At 39.9% G+C, this 17,464-nt stretch overlaps 1 protein-coding gene across 5 annotated transcripts in view; it reads left to right on the top strand.

Annotated features, from left to right (window-relative positions):
- Positions 1 to 17,464, top strand: part of LOC140374668 (intermembrane lipid transfer protein VPS13B-like) — a 285,793-nt gene that overhangs the window by 52,887 nt on the left and 215,442 nt on the right. For all 5 annotated transcript variants that reach the window (XR_011929102.1, XM_072461641.1, XM_072461642.1 and 2 more), the window contains exons 17-19: positions 94 to 278; positions 10,741 to 10,875; positions 12,702 to 12,881. Coding sequence is in view for 4 of the 5 variants with exons in the window: in XM_072461641.1 (XP_072317742.1) it covers positions 94 to 278; positions 10,741 to 10,875; positions 12,702 to 12,881 (500 nt within the window). In the remaining variant the exon portion in view is untranslated. The remainder of the gene's footprint in view (positions 1 to 93; positions 279 to 10,740; positions 10,876 to 12,701; positions 12,882 to 17,464) is intronic.

Below are 17,464 nucleotides of genomic sequence, written 5' to 3'. Positions count from 1 at the left end.
TCCATTCCTTCATTTATAACGCTCAATATATCTTAACTGTTCCTCATACTGTCCTTGATGTAACCCTGGTTTTCCCTGTGGCTCTTTTTTCAGGACCAAGCGATCTTCAGTCCCGACAGCAGAGTGTATTTTTGAGCTTCCTCACTTCACTGTCCAGGCCACCAGAGCCCAGACGCTTCTGCTGCAGGCCATTTACCAAAGCTGGACGCACAGATTGGTGACAGGGGTCCCACAAGCACTCAACGAGAGTCTACTCAATGAAGTGTTCAAAGCTCCAGGTAAACCTCAATTGTTACTGCCTGATACTGTGTCCTGGAGCAAATGTATTGACATAGCAGTGGCAAACAGTCTTTATTTTAAACTGAATCACCACCGTATCCAGTCAAAATGATCTACATGTACACAAGCGCATGCACATATATAAATTAGTCCTATGGCAGTGGTGTAGCTCTATTAAAATGTTGGGGTTATTTTTGCATATATGGGTCAGCTGTCCCTTGGCACTTATGTGGCACTAGATCCCCAACTGGGGAAAAATCTACTCAAAACTGTTTCACGCTTCATGTCATCTTGGATGCCTTAATGGTCAAATAATAAATTGTGCCCCTTGTTAAAAAGGGAGGGGATGTTAAATTCAATAAAACAGTAGCGTTTCTCATGATGGTAGCATTTTAACAGTCCTCTGGAGACCTTGGGATTTTCCAACTCATTAGGATCATCTTGTTTGGTATGCCGTCAACGTTCCCCATACTGCAGGCAATCCACCGCTCTCCTTTTTTTTAACTGTTGTGTGGCTGCCAAAATGTATGAAACTGGTCTCCCGTGGAGTGAAGTCAAATATTCCTCTCCTCTGTCTGCCTTGAACTTGGAACAAGTCTTGAATAGCAGCGTATGCACATCTGGACTGAGCGCTGGCAGGTTACAAAAAGAGGGTATGGTTGGAGAAGGTGAAAAGTGAAGGGGAAAAGGTGATGCTGTGTAAGTACACTTTAGCCTGCGTAAACTCTTCAATAAGCACAATGACATAACCCAAGACATCTAATGTATTTGTCTGTGAAATTGTGCTGACATATGCTTTAAGGTGCACTCTACACTGCCCAAGCACTTTTCATTCTGAGACAATATGAGCAATGGAAAAGTACAATATGTGAAAGTTTGTAAAGCGATTAACTTTACGTATTTGTGAGGGGCTTTGAAGGGTGTGCGCCGATGTCCGTCTGTTTGCGCATGTGATGCAACCATGCCAAATAGTTGTGGGTCCTGTGGGCATTGCGGTTCTGTCCACACTGTATGATGATGAAAACCTGACAGCTGCTTTTCTGGCCTGGTGCCTCTGCATCACTCCAGGTTGCTTTATGATGACATCTTTATATGTTTTGGATGTTGTCCTTGTCATATTTGGAGGGAACCTGACTGTTATTTCTCTTCTTTAATGACGCATTTTCAACACAATCTTTGGTCACAATTTGTAGCCTGGCCAGCCATCCCGCCAGTCTTTGTAGACTGGAGTTTGATTTCAAAAATCTATAACAATAAATGTGACCCTGACTGCCGCTGTGCGTCTGCTACCTATACTTGGATAAACCTTTTAATACAAAAACAACACATCAAGACCCATTGCTTTTATACCGATGGTTTCACTTGTTGAAGGGAAGGAAAGTGGTGTAAATTAGGAAAGGAAAGATGTACGCTCAATACAACGTAGGCCTATAATTCATTATATTTCTTTTGAGACTGTATAGGAATATACTGTTATTTTTGGTTTAGTTTACAATATTTATTTTGAAAGCAATGGTAAAAGCAGCCCGAAACACCAAATTAATTTCCTTGATGGTTTTGTGCTAAAATATAATATTGGTTACCACATTTAACTTGCATAAAGAACTTTATAGGGCTAAAACGTGTTTTATCTATTTCCTCTGCTCTTGTGATGTTCCAGTTTTTTTCAGTAGTTGAAGGTGTTTCATATGGAGCTGTAGTTGATAACACAGATGGGCAGTGGACAGAATGGAGGGGCCCTTTCGAGAGATTCGTTTCATGTTCGAAGGGCATCCCACCATCTAGAGAAAAGAAAAACTCAGACCAGATTATCAACTGTAATCTCAACATACTGACAGACAATGGTTTACAGAAAAATACAAGAAATAGTACAAAGTTATAGAGTCTACATTGACAAAAGATCTGTAGCAGGTTGTATGTAGTAGTAATGTTTAGTATTAAAATGACATATGTCAATATATTTGTGAAATCTAGAGATTCATCTGTGATCCGGGCCTTATCTTGGAATGTACCAGAGCCATGAGGTAAGGAAAAAGTCCAATGATGGAATAACATAATGTTATGTTAATAGACGGTTCTTTGCTTAGATCATGCAGTCCATATACAGTGCATATACAGTGTTGATGTTTCTCTTTTGTGAGTATAGTCTTTGCTGTGACACATTGTTTCAGCAGTGGGGCTTACACCAGTGTTGAATTTTATTGGTTTGCCCCCCCCCCCCAAAAAAAAAAAAAAAAAAAAAAAAAAAGATTGTATGTCATAGTTTATGGTTTTAGTTGTACAGTGAAAACAGAGAAGACCTGGACTGGGCTTTCTCATACCAGCACTTACATTACGTCCATCTCTGAATACACTACTTACTTGAGCTACAAAAATGTTATTGAGGAATTTCTATTAGTCTATTAGCTTGTTTCAATGCTTTATGTACTTTATAAGTTATTTTAAAAAAATAGAATCTATTGATGAGCCCCATTGGGCTAATTCAATAAATGAATAAATAAATTAATAAACAAAATGGAAAGATACATATTTTTAAGCTTTGATACGCCTGTGTGGCTGTGCAGTAGTGGTCATATAGCAGTAGCCATAATAGCAGCAGAATGGTGCCAGTAATCCAGGCCCATACCACAGGCCCTAAACCACTGACCACAGATTTAAAGAGACACTGACCACGCTGACCTCCCACACACTCCTCAAGTTTACGTGCACTTGTGTGGAACTCATTTTCTCTAGAAACATAGTCATAAACAGATTTAACTCCTTTGGTAGCGATCTCAATGAAAATCCAGACTATGTATATTTTTCTTTTTAGTACATGGATTATAATAAACAAGAAAGCAAGTAAGCTTTATTTTTATAGTGCTTTTCACATATATATAAATATTAGTTCCATCCATTTTCTACCGCTTGTTCCCTTTCGGGGTCGCGGGTGACTGGAGCCTATCCCAGTGACTTCGGGCCTTAGGCGGGGTACACCCTGGACAGTGGCCAACTTGTCGCAGTATATATATATAAATATATATAAATATATAAAAAAACACAGTAGTAAAGAAAAACTGTTATATAGATACAATAAAATAAGACGATCCAGTCAAATTTTAGAAGCTGAGCCAGTAAAGGCTAAAATACTTGTCTTTAGATGCTTTTAAAAAAAATCTACATAATACAAGAACACAAGGAAGAGAGTTAAGTCCAAAGTTGCAACAGCTTGAAAAGACTGGTCTTCTTGAGTTTTGAAATCGAGGACATGATGTTCGAGGACATCAATTTCAGCCAGAGGACTTGAGGCTCCTGGACGAGCAATAAGGATCGATCAGATCAACTATATACACGGATGCCCAAGTAACGCACAAAAGGTCAAAACCAAGATTTTGATACATAATGGGCTGCTAACCACTTTTTAGAATAGGTGTAATGTGGGCTCTCCTTTTTGTACGCGTTTGGAGACTTGCAGCCGAATTGCCAACTCTCTCTAGTTGAGGCAGGTGAAGAAGCTGTTGCAGTAGTCTAACCGTGAGGAGATGAAAACATGGATAACCATCTGGAGTTATTTTTTAGATACCATAGATCTATGTTTGCGTTGAGATGTTACACAACTGAAAAAACAAACAAACAGTTATTGAAGTTGTTTTGAATGATGTTCAAGGGACATATCCATCAAAAATCACACCAAGATTTTCTGAGTTTAGCTGGAGGCTATTGTTGCTCAACCACTGCTTTATTCGGGGCAAACAGCTGGTTAAGGATCTCAGTTTGTGGCCTCTGAGGACTTAAATGAGCAGTACAGCTATAGATCATAAGTAAAAAGATGAGGGGAAACGTCACTAAACCGGTTGATTATCTGTTCGAGAGGGAGGGCATATAAAATAAATAGGAGCGGACTGAGGACGGAGCCTTGTGGCATTCCACACAGTAGATCAGCAGGCTCCGACATTTTCTGGTTTATGGACACACTAAAGCTTCTGCCGGGCAGAAGAAGACAATCAGATCCCGCAGCCGGTTTATCAGGATGCCATAGTCAATCTTTTCAAATACAGAGGAAATCCAGAAAGGCTAAGACGGTAGACGGTACATTTCCCCCAGTCACCGGACATCATAATGTCACTTTCAGTAGTGTAGTTTCTGTATATTTGTTTTTCCGAAACCCCGACTGGATCGCATCATAGAGCATCGTTTAGAGACCATTTTCCAGAATTTTGTCCATAAAAGGGAGTTTGAATATGGGCTTGGATATATATATATATATATATATATATATATATATTTGCATATGTATATACCTTAATGAGAAAGAATTATCCAAATTTATGATGTTATCGCTAATTGTTAGAGATTTTCTCCACACACTTGCCATACTATTCCATATTTTCAGCTGAAAAAAATCAAGACTCTGGCCAGTTTTTGTTTCATACCATCAGGTCTAGTAATTACAAAGATATTAACCATAAACCAGCTCACATCATATGTAACCTGACTGTTAGCATTCTTACCTCTGATAAAATATATGGACCATGTGAACACAACCTATTCCTGGGCTGACCAATTAAAACACAAACATTCTTAATAGTATTTTATGCTAGACATTCTAACCCTACCCATATTGTCCTAACAGATTGTAGGAGTGGAATTAAAAAGACGCTCTTTATCTTGTTGCACCCTTGTGGCAGGATTGAAGTTTTCACTAATGGCAATATATAATTTAAGCAAAAGCCTACTACTGATATCGATCCCAGTCTTTGCTTATATCATTGAGTAACAGAGATGGGACCTATGTATGATTATGGGAAACTACTTCATGAATATTTGTTTTGAGACATGGTGTGCTCTCACTGCACGGCTACTCTTAGTCATAACAGTATCAAAACTCAAACATAGTTGTATTTTTACAAGTTCCCCTTTGACACAAATGGGGCCCAAGGCATAAGAAAAATAGAGTATTCTGCTTTACTCAAGGTTCTGTCAGAAACAAATCTCTCATCTTAACATTTCAACAGTATAATCAGACAAAAATGCTAGGTTTAAGGTTTGATATAAAAGTATCACAAGGCCAATTCCACAGACCTACATTTGCAACCAGAATCTTATCAAATCTGATTTACATTTATCATGACTTTGTCATACATCATTCCACAATTTTTCCTGTTCTTCATCAATATTCCTTTATTAAAATGAGAGAACAGTTGACTCGAGACAAGGACAGTCATTGTTGTAAACACCAGTAAAGCAATGGAGATGATGGCCCCTCATTTAAGTATTTATACAAGGCTTTGTTGAAGTTACTTTCTGGCTGGAAAGACATTTCTGTCAATGATTGAAATCAGGGCAAAGAGAAAGTAGGAAATGCAGGGAGGAAAAATTGCCTTTTCATCCATAAAATCGTATTTGTGACTTTCGGGGATCTGATAAATAAATCTTAGATAGAATTTGAGAGGGTTCTTGTCAATGCAACTTCAAGGAGCCTCAAACGTCTCCCACATCACTGCATTGAATTGTGACGACACTTTAAGTCAATCCAGACATGGCAATACTTTCTTATGATTTGAGTTCTCATTTCTCTGTTGAGCATGAACTTTCCAATAAGCGTCCGTTGTACATTGTGTCCATTTCACATGCAAACAATTCAGGCTTTTGCAAACTGCTATTACTTACTTTTGTGATTTTGGAACGCTTTATAATAATGGTGCATTAATTAATTAATTGTTTTCATGAACCTTATGCATTACTACATCATACATTCACAATTATTGATCATGAATACAACATCAGTTAATGGAGTTAATCAAAGTAAATCACGAGAATTCATGAGTTCATCATAACTTTATTTTACGTAATTTTGTAATTATAAACAATGATATCACAATTTGATTGCCAGCAATTACAAATGGAAGAGGCCAAAAATGAATACAAATATTACATCTATGTAAAAAATTATATATAAAAGGGGAAAATCTATCTTCAGACCTTTCTCGTCCCCAGCAGTGAAAGTGGCTCTTCCACTGCTCCCTCCGTCCCATCTTTTCACAGTTTTCACAGGACAGTTTTCTGAGTAAAAACATAATCTAATATTTACCACGGGCTGCATGATAATTACACATTTGCCGTATCAACTCCTTCACGTGAAACGCTACACATTTACCCTTTTGTCGCTCGCTGGCTGTACCTGTAGTCATATGTTTACTGTTATCTTTTTTTTTATGATTAACTAATAAATAAGTCATGATGAACTATTGGTGAATTCTCTATTCACCATTCACCTTTCTCATCTATGCTGAGTGCCGAAAGACTACACATTGTAAGAGCCTTTTTAAAAGAAAACACATTTAAACTGTGCTGTATGTCAATACTGACTATTTTTTAGATTTTACTTGTATCACTCAATATTGGATGACCTGAATCTGACTACCGTGGTTCTAAATATCAAGCAATGTTCTGAAAATATTACTCTTGTAATTTTATGTTAAATAGTGTGCACTCTAGTATGTATTTTTTATATTTCCCTCTACAAAACCTTCCATTGCATCATCACATTTTGCCCACCTCCACACGCAGATCATCTGTATGTACAAAGCTCAGACATAAATATTAATTTCAATGGATATTTTACAAACAAGAATGGCATGCTTGTTTATATCTACATTTCTCAGAAGTACAGAGATGCAAGTTATTAGCCAAGTTTCCATAAACACTTGTTGAATAACAAATTAAGTGGATCTCAGTTGATCTGACCGCAGAATTTTGGTCTCATGGCAAATTCATTTACTCTGCTTCAGTCCCTTATAGTCCTGCTTTTGCCCTAAGGCTGAGTTTAAGTTATGGAAGACTAAAGTATGTTTCTATCCATATGTTCACCCAGCCAGGCCTAACCCGGCCCAGCAATCAAACTCTAGTCCTAACCATTATCCTCTTGTTACCGGCAACGTGAACTAGGAGAATAAGACATAATCAGACTCTAACTTTCATGTAACTCACAGACTTACACCATAATATTGCCCCAATATGTTTACGGTATATCTTCAAGTCATACTATGCTACAATTTAAACCCTTTGTATATTGATTGAAAACATTTTTGTTTTTCGTCTCAACTTTCTTATAAAGAATAAAGATCTGTTGCCACATTCAAGTGACTTGAGGGTTTGGTTTGGCGTCATTAGCTGTGGTCTGTAGTTTGAAGCGTCCCTGTCATGGGCCGACCACACCAGCATTCCTCACTAGATGCCACTTCAAAGCCATTCTGCCCCTGTTTGTGAGCTAACCAAACTTGTCATGGCGGCATTAGTGACGGGGGATAAAGGGAGATTGAGAGCCAGTACTTCTCATTCCTAAATGTTTTATTGGTCGATCTCACCACCAGCTAATATTTTCTTTACACATGGCAATGTGGGAATCCTCTGTGTATCTGTCTTTGACTTTTCTGCTCCATCTAATGGTTTTGACTATTTTCATCTTTTCTACAAAAAAAAACCTTTGCTCTAGACCCATTAGCTTTTCCAAAATTGCTTCCGTATGAAGTCCTCCTAATTGTGGTAAGTCGGTGGCAAAAAGAACTGAAGTTTGAATGAGCAGAGAACATGTGTCACAGTTTTAGTGGTCAGACAGAAAGGGAAGGCAGCACCTGGAAGGGATGGTAATCAACAAAATGAGACCTCCATCTTTGTGCTCCCACTGACACTTATACCACTGTTATAGGCTGACACAGCATTCACACACTTACACAAGAAATATTTATCTGAATTTGCCTTCCCCTATAGCATGTGAGTATATACCATTATTACTTATATGTGTTATATAATATATAATATAATATGTAATTAATGAACAATAAATATAAATAAAATACGAGGTTTAATATATCAGAGCATTTTTAAAAACTCATACATTTTACATTAAAGGTTGAATGGATGATTTTTTTGAGTCTTATTTCCTCGTGGCGTGGACTGTCGATTAGTCCTGCCACGTATCAATCATAAAACGCACCTACCGCTCATCTGCAGCCGCGTCCGGCTTGTCCCCATGAGCAGCTCGTTTCCGCGTGTCTAAGCGCATTGATCTATCATAATATAGTTCCCTCAGTGTACGGGACAAAATGAAGACGGAGAAAGACAGTTCGAGCTGACTCAGAAGAAAACGGAAGTCTACGGGAGACGAGAGATGCGATGCGCTCCGTCGCACTAATAAACAAACGCACGTGTGTGTTGTATCAGTTCGCACGGGGGAGTGCGCATGCGCATTTCCGCCTGCGTTCTCAAATCGCCGACAAATTGTCCATTGCGCCTTTAATTAGTTGCATATTTGGTGACTGAATAGTGACTTAAGACACTTATATATATTAAGCTGTATTTTAGAGATTTTTTTTTGGCATGACTACAGGACAGTCCTTTACCTGTGTGTGTGTGTGTGTAGACTGGGTGTGTGCCGGGGCTGGCATGATGCCAGTGCACCTCCTGTTCCTACTTACTGGTTTTACTTGAGCCCCTCCTAACTTTGGAGAGACAGTTATTGTTTCTGCATCAGCACTTAATGGCTCAGCTGGCTGCTTTCAGTCTACCTAACCTGTCTGTGACTACCTTGTTTCTGTCGGGCCCCTAGCTGCTGTGGGCCCAGTGCCAAGTTCCCAGTAGTTAGAACGGTCGGCTGTCTACTCCCATTGTCTACCTGGACAATGGTTTAAACAGTAGGAGAGAATAAATACAATGTTTATATTGTGCAAAAAATATCTATTTGAATCCTGTGTCATAACTGTATGCAATCTATTTGTGCCATCAGTTTAATGCATTAACACATATTCTAGTTTCCCCCTAAAATCTCTCATATGACATGCAGACTTCTGTATTTGTAATTAGTTTTTTACTGACAGATAGTAGCTTTTCAGACTGACCTAAGGTTCTGCATTAGTACTTAACACTTCTTTTTGGCTTCCCGTTTCATCTTGTAACAATTCAACACATTTATGCATCTCCCTTGGGTGTATTTAAAACCATTTTTCTTCATTGAAGTATATGTATTATATATTCTACTATTCTGTGTTCTCCGTTTGCAGGCTTGCTTCTCTGCCACAGCTTTATGCAGGCGACTTTCCCATACCACTTTGCAAAGCTGTGAGCACAGGACATGTTGGAATGTGTAACACGTCACTTTTATGTCTGCAGATGTCCTACTCAGCGACGGACACACACCCTCAAATATGTGCTCCAAGTTTTGTGATTGATAATGTGAGATATAAAATAATGCACAGGATTATTTTTAATGATAAAAGTCATCATCTTCATCTTTCAATTTGTTTCCTCGTCTCTGCCGAGCGTCATAGGATGGCAAACCCAGCTGCCCAAGTGTGCCCTTGCACAAGTTGATTGAGTGCCATAGCCTCTGGCCCCAAGCTGTGTGTTTATGTTCTGGTTGCACCTGCCTTTCAGTGGAGGAACAGCCACCCCACCACACACATTTCACTCAGTTACTCACTCAAAGGGCCCTCCAAACGTTACTAATGCTTCTCGCACACAAAATGGACTAAAAGCCGCGAAACTACCGCTGCCTCTCCCTCTTCCTGTGGACCATACTTTTTATCGTTGTAACAGCTGGCCAAAACATTTTCCAGAGCCCCCATTCTGCAAAACTGCTACCACCCGCAGCAGGTGCACTGTGCCCTTTTGGACATCGATGTAGCCCTGCCTATATGTTATATAGATATACATGATACCCCACCAACACTAAAAAGCAGTCTGGCCTCTGATGTTCAAGATAGGAATCTTCAAAGTATTTTAACAGGGGCTACATTAGTTTTCTTTTAGTGTCTGTATGCATGTTACCTTACTTTTCAAGTGAATAAAGCGCGCACACAAAAAAGCATTTTAGCATAATTTGCCAGATTTTTTCCCCTTTACACAACCGATTAAGGCAATAATGTAACTGCAAATTAATGTTGCAAAGAACTACAGGTGGATTAAGTAGTGGGCAGCAAGACATAAATGGTGTTATTAGTGTTGCCCCCGAGGCCCCTTAGGCTGCAGGTGAAGAGGATGCTGGATAATTAGTCTGGGCAAGGGGAGGGAAGTTGGCGTTTAGAAAATTCTGCATTCGGTAGTAATTCCTTGGGTTAAATTATCTTTGGTCCATGTGTCTGTAGACTTGCCCTTTTCATCATTTCTCTTGTCCTCCACACATCAATACATTTTATTTTATTTTTTGACTGTAATGACTATAATTTTATTAGTTCCTTTGCACAGACCTTGATTAAATTTAAACTGTTGTGTTTTTTATCTATAAACTGAACTTTTTTGGTGGGTTACCGATGCATTATAATAATAAAATGCACATCTTTTATCAGTTGTAATTTTGACCACCTGTTTAGGTTGAGAAAGACTGGGTCAAGACCAATTTGGAGCCAATCAAGAGAAGCACCAGCAGCAGCTATTAAACGTGCCGGACCTCACTTCATTTTGGCTTTGTGTTTTTTTCTTTATTAGGTGTGAAATCTCAAGGCCTGTCACCAACTCTCGAGGGCTCGCTCCAAAACCTGGAGTTGAAGTTGTGCAGTCGTGCGACGGTGAAATGTGCGTCTGGGACCGTGGGAGCTGTAAAAGTGTGCGCCAGGACTCCAGGTGTGTGCAGCTGGGGCCAGTTAAAACTTTACTACTCACTGTATAGGATGGATGGACCAGGAGTGACCAGATTCCTCCTTTGCCTATTCAATTCAATCCTTTATTCCCTCCATCTTTCCACTTCACCATAAATTGAATGAATGAAGTCCCCAACTTTGCTCTATTTTGGCTAATTGCTAATTTTATTATGTATTTATTTGAACTATAATTATTGGATACCCATGTTCCTTACGTTACTAAATTAGATTTGTATTTACCAGATCTACAATTTGTAGAGTGTAGTGTGCACATTGTTTCATGCCATTTTTCATAAACATCTTGAGACTTTTTTGTTATATTGAATATTGGCACGGTGGCAAAGGCGGTTAGCGCTCTTGCCTCCCAAGGAGATCGTTGGTTCGATTCCCGGACCAGACCAACATCACATGATCTCTCTGGGTGGAGTCTGCATGTTCTCCCCGTGTTACCGTGGGTTCTCTCCGGGTTCTCTGGCTTCCTCCCACCGTACAAAGACATGCATGTGTTAGGCAAAATTGGTGACTCTAAATTGGCCCTAGTGAATGAATGTGAGCGTGAACGTCTGTAATGTCTGTGTCTCTGTGTTGGCCCTGCGACAAGTTGGCCACTGTCCAGGGTGTACCCCGCCTAAGGCCCGAAGTCACTGGGATAGGCTCCAGTCACCCGCGACCCCGAAAGGGAACAAGCGGTAGAAAATGGATGGATGGATGGATGAATATTGGCTTGACTTTTTAGTAAACAGGAATGTCAATGTCCAGGTGGGTGGGGAGTCCTTGCCCCAAGTGGAGGAGTTCAAGTATCTCAGGGTCTTGTTCACGAGTGAGGGAAGGATGGAGCGTGAGATTGACAGGCGGATCGGTGCAGCGGCTGCAGTGATGCAGTCGCTGCATCGGACTGTTTTGGTGAAGAAGGAGCCGAGTCGAAATGCAAAGCTCTCGATTTACCGGTCGGTCTACGTTCCTACCCTCACCTATGGTCATGAGCTTTGGGTAGTGACCGAAAGGACAAGATCGTGGATACAAGCGGTCAAAATTAGTTTCCTCCGTCGGGTGGCTGGCCGCTCCCTTAGATAAAGAGAGAGGAGCTCAGTCACACGGGAGGAGCTCGGAGTAGAGCCACTGCTCCTCCACGTCGAGAGGAGTCAGCTGAGGTGGCTCGGGCACCTGCTCCGGATGCTTCCTGGGCATGTCCCACCGGGAAGAGGCCCCGGGGAAGACTATGTAACTCGGCTGCCCTGGGAACGCCTCGGGATCCCCCTGGAGGAGCTGTAGGAAGTGTCTGGGGAGAGGAAAGTCTATGAGTCCCTGCTTAGACTGCGGCCCCTGCGACCCAGCACCGGATAAGCAGCAGAAGAAGATGGATGGATGGAATGTCAAGATTAATTTGTTATTGATGAGACAGAAAACAGTAGTAAGAACCAAGAAAAAGAATAACCATAAATATTTTAGAAGTAAAAATAAATACTTTTTCAATAAATAATATATGTATAAATATACATATGTAAAAACTTTTTTTTTTTTATCCGCCTGTTTATATTACATATAAACATTACATTATTAATATTATTTTTAGAAATGCAGTAATTAATTAAAGTTTTATTTCATAAACTTAATCTATCAATAAAATAAGTTAAAGATGAACACTTAACACTAAGATAACAAACATTTCATATAGTAAAATGTAGTATAATAAGCGTTTAAGCACACATCACTCAAGTAGCTCCTCTTTTGTACAACTTTACAATAACATGTACAAACCTCATGTCAGTCATCACTGTTCTTTACTAACGTTTCAAATGCATTGTCCAGGTTCGGGTGAGGGGGTGAAGGAGAAGCTGGTTCCTCTGATCCAGGGCCCTTCTGACACCAAAGAGCTGCACATGAGCCGCTGGCTTAATGAGATCCGCAAGCCTGAGTCTCTGCTGGCCCCTGACCTGCTGGCGTTCTCTGTGCAGGTCCCGCACCACGCAGATGATTGCAGGAACTCCGGTAAGAAGTGTTAAGAAATGACTTCCTTCACTTTGCCTTTCTTCGGCTTTTATGTGTCCAATGCTCCTTCCACCACATCCATCATCACAGTCACTTATTTCTCAAAGCTTTGGAGCTATGGTCCTTGAGAAGAAGAATTTATTGTGTGGCAGATACTGACCAACGTATACAGATGCTTTTAGACCCACTGCAATTGGTTCTGTCTTGCCTTTTTTTCTAGTCATTCAGTGCGGTTTAACAGTTAACAAAGCTTTCAGGATGTCCATTAATGTTTTCCAAGTTATCTTTTAATGGTCATATAGTCTGTATCTAATATTGCCTACTGAGCTGTTTGTCCTCCTAAAATATATACCTGTAGTATTATATGTCCCAGTATTGGACTATTAGACCGGTATATGAATAATAAATGTTTACAGACACTGACCAACATGATTGACACTTTTGTATTTTGGAAAGAAGAAGTTCTTATTTGTTTCCTTGCATTAGCACGGGCCACATTTTTTATAGACACAGTTCTTTAGTCCCTTAAAACAATTATACATTGTACTCTACCGCTTCTTTTTTGCCTCTACATGCACAACATGCACATCACACAAATTCAGTCTAGTTTTATCTGCTGTTCTATATAATCAGTTATATGAGATCTGTGGGAATGACCAATTGAGATTGACCAATATATCATAATTTTCAGAAACTTTAGATTTCACTTTCCATTGTGATGGTCCAAACATAAATTGAACATGTAAGATGAGGAGAAAAAGATGGGAAAGTGAATTTTTCTAGGCTTAGTTTAATTTCATTCATCTCAGAGTCAGAATCATGATGCAGAATAAGACCATTACTTTGATTTAGGAGGTGTATTATTTCAGCTCATAAAGGCATACATATTTTTGAATATTAAAACCTGATCCGAACACAAACCAGACAGGACTCAAAGGAAAAACAAAGAGAGAAAGATAAAGGTAAAAATGAAAGCGTATTTGGGGGCCGACTCCAGAAGCAGTGACTGAATCTCCAGCAGATGTGAACCAGGGGAGGCCTGCACTCTCTCATCACTGCTTCAATACTTTTTTCATTTTTAGTTCTGTCTACATGTTGCTGTCTGTTCAGTCTTACAATCGTCATCTTTAAATAAGTTGAGAAAATGTTTGACGAGCTCTGAAACTTTTGTCTTTTAAGAAGTCTTCATTTGCTCTCCACAAAGGCAAATTCTTGTTTTGGTAGTTCAACTGTCCCTGGACGTTGATGTCTCTCAGGTCTGTGTTTTGTATCGTAATCAAGAGGACCTCAATGTTTTGGGTCCCTGCACATGTCCCATGTTCTTGCTGTCATCCAAAGGGGCACAGTAATGTTAAGAAAATGATGGATGTGTCCTTCCATTTGGAGATGAAAGGTGGAGCAGAGGGACTGAACTATTAGCTCCCCACAGACACACTCAGAGGCAATTGTTTGAACACTTGGCGTCGTTTTTAAAATGTTTATTTGTACCATGTGTATCTGTTGCCTCCATTTATCTCACCCCAATATAAAGGGAGGTTCAATAAGATGAACTGAACATGCTGGAAACATTAAAGCCTAATCAATTTATCTTGTAGTTTACATTAAATTATCTGCTTCTGTGTTTTCCCTAGTCAGGTGGGCTGTACTTTTAACTGAATAGTTTATGGAAGAATGGAGAATGCCCCTGTGTAGGTCTATTTGCTCATGTGTATACGTAGTGTTTGATTGAAAACAAAAAGTCGTTTCTGGACAGCTTTGAATGTGTGATTGCTGCATTGACTCGGTGCTTATATGACTCTGGAATTCTATAATACACACCAGGAGCTTTTAACTACTGTTTTAGTTTTTGAAATTAATCTGAACATCTCCATAGTTCGATTAATTAAGTCTGGGATGTTTTAATGCATCTTTTTTCTAAAATAGTTTAACAGTGGTTTGCATTATCTGTAGTGTGACCAAAAACATGATTATTAAACATAAGAGTACTTCTTCTATGTCAAGTGATGGTGCATTGAGGGAAAAGGATGACATACATTTCAAATAGGGCCAATTAGATCTGTTTTACCTGGAAACTTGCATGTCATGTATTAAAGAGTCCCCATACACTTATACTCTACAACAGTTTCAAAAAGTTACAAAAATCTTTCTTTCTGCTTCAAAATGCTAGTATAGGTTATACACGTGATTTTATTATTTGTATTTAATTAATCTAATCATGGCAGCAGCATAAGTGTATATACAGATAGGATTGGTAAGGAAAGAGGTAAAAAGACAACCGAAGTCTTGGACTGTGAAGTGTTTTGTAAATGTCCTAAGGAGGTAGTTGTCTTTTAAGCTGCAGCAGGCAGGCAGCCATCAAGACTGGCAGGCTCATTCCAGAGGGCACAGGTTAGTCCTGCATATGGGCGCAGCTGTGAGCCAAGCCCTTGTCATCCCTGTCCAACACTTGCGGGACTGCTGTCTGTATCCACTGACTGGCATGAGATCTATAAATCTCTGGTGAAGTTAATCTGAAGAGAATAGAGCCACATGGACCAGTAAGGACCAGAACTGTTTTTGGCTCTGTTGTCTGTAATGGTTACCAGTGCTCACCCCAAGCACAGTATCAGTCACGAGAAGGCCTGGACAGTGGCTTGAGCACACTGGCTGCTATGTGACGCTGACTATAGGGTATGGTCTTGGGTCTGTCACAGCTGATTGATGGGGAACACTAAGGGGAACTAAAGGGGCCGGTTTTGGAAGTGGAGGGGCAGAGGGCGTGTGAGGAGCTGGGGTTTGTGTTGAACTTCAGGCAGAGCGGCAGCCTGCAGGTGTTCCCCCAAAGAACCTTAAAGCAGTGTGACTGCGGCGGGTCGGGTGGGCTTCATGATCATAGAGAGGCATAGAGAGAGGGATTGCATGTGTTTTCCCCAGGCACGCCAGCAGCTGCGAAACAATGATTTATGCTCCTCTCAGAACTCTAGGATCTCAAAATGTTACATTTAATCAAGCACACTGAGAGCAGAGTAAATGTTAAAGATGTTCGCCATAAAGGCCTGTATTGTGGATCTATTCACCATACCACAGGAGCTGTGGGAATAGGGGAACAAAGTGATCTTTAATCTCCATTTAAACATATTCGGGCGAGTTATGAAAGCTCAACAGAATGAATCTGTAAAGAATGTCCCTCGCCTTTAACACTTAGCATATTTATTCTTTTGATTCAGAGTCCCATTGTTGTTTTTGTCATTAAACAGATGGAGGAAGGAATGAAGGAATGTTGTGCCATATTTTGCAATTGATTGGTGGTTTTGTCTGGTTCTTACAAGAGTACTCGAAAGTCTCTCTCAATTTCTATCTCTGTCTTTTTTATCTGTTAAATTCTTAAGAAGGCCTTAATTATATTTAAGTCACTGGCATTTAGTGTGAGCAATAGCAGTCTCTTCTCCATCACCTCTATCATCAAATTCATTACAATCCTAGTAGACAAATGTGTCAATGTGTTGCTTAGTTCATGTGACACCTATGAATAAAGCTGTGTGCTGGAGTTAGAGACAGGTGGATGTTGCACTGGAAGTCTGTAAGAGTAATGAGAGCAGGTGGAAACGAGGCGCCACCTGACTTTGATCTCACCACTTCACACAAGTGCAGCTCGGCTCAGAGCAGCACATACATGCACTCTTAACACATGCTCCCCCAGTCTTTTGTTTCTGCGAGTGGGCTGAAGTGGCTTTGTCAATGGGGTGTGAACGTGGAGGTCCCTGCCATTACACTCTTCTCTCTTTCACATCACTTATATTTCATTTGCCATAAAATCAATTGCCAAATGTGCCTGAAGTTGAAAAACGTAATTGCAGTGAAAAAATATCTTGAGTTTTATTGTGAAAAAAGAATGGCGCTTTTTTAGTTTTAGCTCTTCTCATTTTTTCCTAGAACTGTGCAATTTATATCTTTTCAGTTGAATTGAGAGAAATTGTCAATGTTAAGCTCTAGGTTCTGCAGCAGAGTTCAGGCTTTGGAGGAATAAATTATTTTTTTTTGTGTTACATTTTAACTGACTAAACTTTTTAAAAATAATTTATAACACATACATTTTTTGCCATATTACCCAGCACGCATTTTTCCGTACTTTTGTGTTTCATCAATCTGTGTGTGGAGATTAGATCCTAAAAGAGAACAGGCTTTTTAGGTCAGTCAGAGCCCATAACTGGAGCTGTTCATCTGTGAAGTGTTGGGCTACTTAGGCCACTCTCACAGTGCTTAAAGCCGGGCCATAGTGTGAGGCAGGTGGCAAAAGGGCAGGAGTCAAGGTACAAGCGGCTCAACTGGGAAAGAAGCACCAGCAGCCTGTTCAATTTGCTATGATTTCTGAGTTGTATGGAAAATAGAACGGGTTGATAAGGTAAAAACAACTCTCAGTTCCTACCAAATAAAAGATGTCCCGGTATCAAGGAGCATTTTGTGGCCTCAATCTGTGCTGCCAAAGCTGTCATCATAATAGAAAGAAACCACATGGACCAAGAACACATCTGTGCTACAAAAGTAACAGTAATCCAATTTGAACACTGCACTATCTCAACCGTCTTTTCATTTTGGGTTGTGTT

The sequence above is a fragment of the Eucyclogobius newberryi genome, unplaced genomic scaffold, assembly GCF_026437365.1.
Source record: "Eucyclogobius newberryi isolate DKJ021-1_F unplaced genomic scaffold, fEucNew1.0.hap1 SCAF_3, whole genome shotgun sequence".
NCBI classification, from domain to species: Eukaryota; Metazoa; Chordata; class Actinopteri; order Gobiiformes; family Gobiidae; genus Eucyclogobius; species Eucyclogobius newberryi.
The sequence above is the reverse complement of the archived record's forward strand: the minus strand, read 5'-3'. Positions and strand labels throughout refer to the sequence as shown.